The 5,001-nt window shown below is 43.6% G+C and overlaps 1 protein-coding gene across 1 annotated transcript; it reads right to left on the bottom strand.

Annotated features, from left to right (window-relative positions):
• Window positions 1–1,570: 1,570 nt before the first annotated feature.
• Window positions 1,571–2,232, bottom strand: LOC131821307 (ferritin heavy chain-like). The gene has a single exon (XM_059157315.1). The coding sequence runs from the start codon at window positions 2,138–2,140 to the stop codon at window positions 1,589–1,591; it is 552 nt and encodes a 183-aa protein (XP_059013298.1). The 5' UTR covers window positions 2,141–2,232; the 3' UTR covers window positions 1,571–1,588.
• Window positions 2,233–5,001: the final 2,769 nt, after the last annotated feature.

Genomic DNA, 5,001 nt, shown 5'->3' with positions numbered 1-5,001 from the left:
TATGGTGTCACTTACACGTGGAATCTAAAAACAAGCAAAAAATATTTCAAGCTCATAGATACAAAGAACAGAGTGGTGATTGCCAGAGCAGCGGTCGGGATCAGGGGATGGGCAAAATGGGTGAAAGGGTTCAAAAGATACAAACTTTCAGTTATGAAAGACATCAGTCGTGGATATAATGAACAGCCTGGTGAATGCAGTTAATAAGACGGTGTTGTAAGGTGTTTATGTTTCAAGGAGAATGGAACGATCAACAGAACAACAGAGCAGTGCTGACACTGTATCTGATAATGATCCTGATGACGAAGAGATAGAAAGTCTATTCTAAGGAGTGCTCTAAGTAGAGTTTTAAAAGGGCAAGTACGCAAAAATATCTCTAACTGTAGCCACAAGAAATGTGATGGCAGCAAGGTAGGGAGGGGGCTTGATGTGTTCCCACATAGTCATTAAACACATACCAATATTTTTGCCACATTATGTATATAATAATTGTCTAAGACATTTAAAAACAAGTTCTTAAAAACGGCATATTTGTGTATTTTTATATTATGAACATATAATATGTTATTTGCTTCAGGGGTACAGGTCTGTGAACCATCATCAGGCTTACACAGGTCACAGCACTCACCATAGCACACACCCTCCCCAATGTCCATCACCCAGCCACCCCATCCCTCTCACTCCAAAATCTCCTGACTGGCCTCCCAGCTTCAACTGTCCCCCACCCCTACACTCCTCAAAGCAGCCAGACTCACTGGCTTAACATTTAGGGGGATTTATTCTACTTCATATTCAGTATCACAAATTTGAACTTCACCCATGATTTCATATTTTTCAGCCCTTCTATTGAGGTAAACATTTTTAGGGTACCATGTTGCTTTAATGCAAGATGATACAGTTGAAATAAAACTGTAATGTGGATGTTTTGTAAGGCCAGCGTGCAGGTCCAGTCTGGTGACCACAGGAAGTCACCCCTCACCCCTGTCTATGGGAAAGCCAGTCCTTTGCTGATTACATCACTGTTGCCTGTGGTGAGCTTGTAGAACTCACACTTTTCCTTTCTGGCTTCCAAGTCTTCCATCTTACTACCAGAATTAAAGGTTAATATTTCAAATAAAGCAAAGATACACTTTCTTTCAGTCCTGCCCAATCTCATCCCCTTCAGTTCTCATCTGTCTCAATCATGATAGTCCAGCCGTGTTTTTCTACTTTTACCATGCACCGGCTCACACACTCACCAGAGCCCCACCACACCCCCATCTACCCACATTGTTTGTAAGGGGAGGATTACTTTTGTGTTTTCCAGGGTCCGGTGGAATATCTTCTCCCTCCATCCATGGAGATCCTGAGCTACGTGTGGCCTAGATACCTGCTTTAAAACTTAAAAGGTGAGACTTGCACACACGAATCAGAGACCATTATTTCTTTAAGAACCAAATAACTTTATTGAAACCAAATTAACTTTATTCGTGGAAAAACTGGAAGAACTGGAACCTTTTGCAGAAGCAATATGGCAATAAGCATGCTCGGCATGGTGATCAGGCCAAGTCACCATGCGGCCTGGGGCTATGGGGAAAACAGTCCCAACTCAGTACTTTTTGTCGCTGTGGCCCAGGGTGAGCTTGTCAAACAGGTACTCTGCCACGCCGGCTTCGGGGGCCCCCATCTTGCGCAGGCTGGTGACATAGCCCCCCAGCTCTTTGAGGGCCTCGACTTGCTGGTGCAGGTAGTGGCTCTCCAGGAAGTCGCACAGCTGGGCGTCGTTCTTGTCGGTGGCCAGCTGGTGCAGGTCGAGCAGGCTCTGGTTCACGCTCTTCTCCAGGTGCAGGGCGCTCTCCATGGCCTTCAGGCCGCCCTCCCAGTCGTCGCGGTCCGGCTTCTTGATGTCGCGGAGGCGGAGGCGGCCCCCGCGCTGGTTCTGCAGCTCCATCAGCTTCTCGGCGTGCTGGGTCTCCTTGCGGGAGCGGCGCATGAAGAAGCGGGCGAAGTGCTTCAAGGCCACGTCGTCGCGGTCGAAGTAGAAGGCCATGGACAGGTACACGTAGGAGGCGTAGAGCTCCAGGCTGATCTGGCTGTTGACGGCGGCCTCGCAGTCGGGGTGGTAGTTCTGCCGCACTTGGGAGAGCAGCGGGGTGGCCATGGCTGGCGGCCCCGGCACCACGGCGAAGGCGAAGGCGGCTCGGAAGCGAGGGCTGCAGGGCCGAAGGCGGTGGCGGGTAGCAGGTCCTCAACGCCTTTTCGGGGAGGGCGACGAGGGAGGCCGGTGATGATGGCGGGAACCTCCGGGAACTGTGGGAGTGGAAGAGGAGGGCACCCTCAGATGACGGTAGGGTCCGGCTGCTGCTCTGCATTGAGATAGGGAATGGGGCCCGTTAAGGGGGGTAGAGGAGGGAGGATCAGTTACCTTCCCCGGGGGAGGAAGTACGGGGTGGCGGGGAAGGGGAGAAGATGGCCAGGGGGCCCGGCGTGAGCACTGTGTTCCAGATTCCGTCATCAGAGCCGGGGTGAGGCAGGGTGACTCTGTTATGAGCATATGACATCTATTAAATTTTTAATTTTGCCACAATATTTCTGTTTTCCAAGGATTTGCTCCTGCTTTCAAATTACTCCCTTTTATAGCACCCTGTTCTCCTTTTAAACCTCCTTGTCCTCCTTAAAAATTTTGAAAACATTTGGACTTTTTGATAAAGTTCTGTTTCTCCTCTAATTTATATACAAATTAACACACATATATATATATAATTGTATGGTTTGTCATGATTTTCACTTTCCTGGAGTACTTAAAACTTTGCATATTCATATTTAGTAATAAGAGGCTTGTTTGATTAGCTTAGGTAATTAACATAGTTCTAAGGTACAGGTGTGATGTCTGTTTGACTAACAGGCTTCTCATCTGAATGGGGGACAGAGTGTGTCAATAAAGGTGCATTTTATCTTTGGGATACATGGTTTGGGGCTTGCAAGTAGGATAGGGACCATTGCAAATGCCAAAATCTTGCCATTTTTCTTCTTTTTTTTGAAGTTCTTTTTAAAAAAAAATTTTTTTAAAGATTTTATTCATTCATTTGGCAGAGCGAGACACACTGAGAGAGGGAACACAAGCAGGGGTAGTGGGAAAAGGAGAAGCAGGCTTCCCACTGAGCAGGGAGCCCAATGTGGAGCTCCATCCCAGGACCCTGGGGCTCATGACCTGAGCCAAAGGCAGACGCCTAATGATTGAGCCACCCAGGTGCCCCTCAAGTTCTTATTTAAATTCCAGTTAGTTAACAGGTGGTTTCATATTAGTTTCAGGTGTAGAGTTAGCGATTCATCACTTACATATAACATCAGGTGCTCATCACAAGTGCTGTCCTTAATGCCCATCACTCATTTAATCCATCCACCTGCCCATCTCACCGCCAGTAACCCTCAGTTTGTTTTCTATATTTAAGAGTCTGTTTTATATTTTGCCCTCTTGTTTTTCCCCCATGTTCATCTGTCTTGTTTCTTAAACTCCACATGTGAATGAAATCGTTACAGTGTTTGCCTTTCTCTGGCTTCATTTAGCATTATACTCTCTAGCTCCATCCATGTTGTTGCAAATGGCAAGATCTCGTTCTTTTTATGGTGAAGTAATATTCCATTGTACATATATACCACATCTTTATCCATTTACTAGTCGATGGACTTTTGGACTCTTTCCATAATTTGGCTGTTGTTGATAATGCTGCTGTAACATTGGGGTGCATGTATCCCTCAAATCAGTATTTTTGTATCCTTTGGGTAAATACCCAGTTGTGTAATTGCTGGACTGTAGGGTAGTTCTATTTCTAACTTTTTGCAGAAATTCCATACTCTTTTCCACAGTGGCTGTACCAGTTTGCATTTCCAGCAACAGCTGAAAAGGGTTCCTTTATCTCTGCATCCTCACAATACTTGTTTCTTGTGTTGTTGATTTTAGCCAGTCTGACACATGTGAAATGATGTCGCATTGTTGTTTTCATTTGCATTTTGCTGATAATAAGTGATATTGAGCCTCTTTCCATGTGTCTCTTGGCCATCTGATGTCTTCTTGGGAGAAATGGCTATTCTTCTGCCCATTTTAAATTGGCTTCTTTTTTGGATGCTGAGTTATATCAGTTCTTTATAGATTTTGGATACTCACCATTCATTGGATATGTCATTTGCAAATACCTTCTTCCTCTGAGCAGTGTTGACTTTTAGTTTTGTTGTTTGTTACTTTCACTGTGCAGGAGCTTTTTATTTTGGTCAAGTTGAATAGTTTATTTTTGCTTTTGTTTCCCTTGTCTCAGGAGACTACCTAGAAAAATGTTGCTACAGCTTATGTCCCAGAGATTAGTGCCCGTCTTCAAGGATTTTTAAGGTTTCAGATTTCACGTTTTTGTCTTTTACCCATTTTGAATTTATTTTCGTGTATAATGTGAGAAAGCCGTCCAGTTTCATTCTTCTGCATGTTGCTATCCAGTTTTCTCAACACCATCTGTTGAAGAGATAGTATTTTTCCCATTACATACTCTTGTGCCTTTTGTTGAAGATTAATTGATTATATAATTGTGGGTTTATTTCTGGGTTTTCTATCCTGTTTCATTTTGTGTCTGTTTTTGTGTCAGTACCATTCTGTTTTGATACTACAGCTTTGTAATATAACTTTCAGTCTGGAATTGTGATACCTCCAGTTTCATTGTTCATTTTCAAGATTGTTTTGGCTCTTCAGGGTCTTTTGTGGTCCATACAAATTGTAGAATTTTTTTGTTCTAGCTCTGTGAAAAATGTTTAGTATTTTGATAGGGATGGCATTAAATCCGTTGAAAGACATTTTAACAATATTTGTTCTTCCAGACCATTAGTATGGAATGTCTTTCCATTTCTTTGTGTCTTCTTCAGTTTCTTTTATCAATGTTTTATAGTTTTCAGAATACAGATCTTTGACCTCCTTGGTTAAGTTTATTTCTAGGTATTTTATTTTTGGTGCATTGCAAATGGGATTGTTTTCTTAATTTC

The sequence above is a fragment of the Mustela lutreola genome, chromosome X (genome assembly GCF_030435805.1).
Source record: "Mustela lutreola isolate mMusLut2 chromosome X, mMusLut2.pri, whole genome shotgun sequence".
NCBI classification, from domain to species: domain Eukaryota; kingdom Metazoa; phylum Chordata; class Mammalia; order Carnivora; family Mustelidae; genus Mustela; species Mustela lutreola.
Note: the sequence above shows the minus strand (reverse complement) of the source record. Positions and strands in the feature narration are given on the sequence as shown.

Coding starts and splice junctions, on each gene's coding strand:
- LOC131821307 (XM_059157315.1), bottom strand. CDS start 2,140: ATGGCCACCCCGCTGCTCTCCCAAGTGCGGCAGAACTACCACCCCGAC.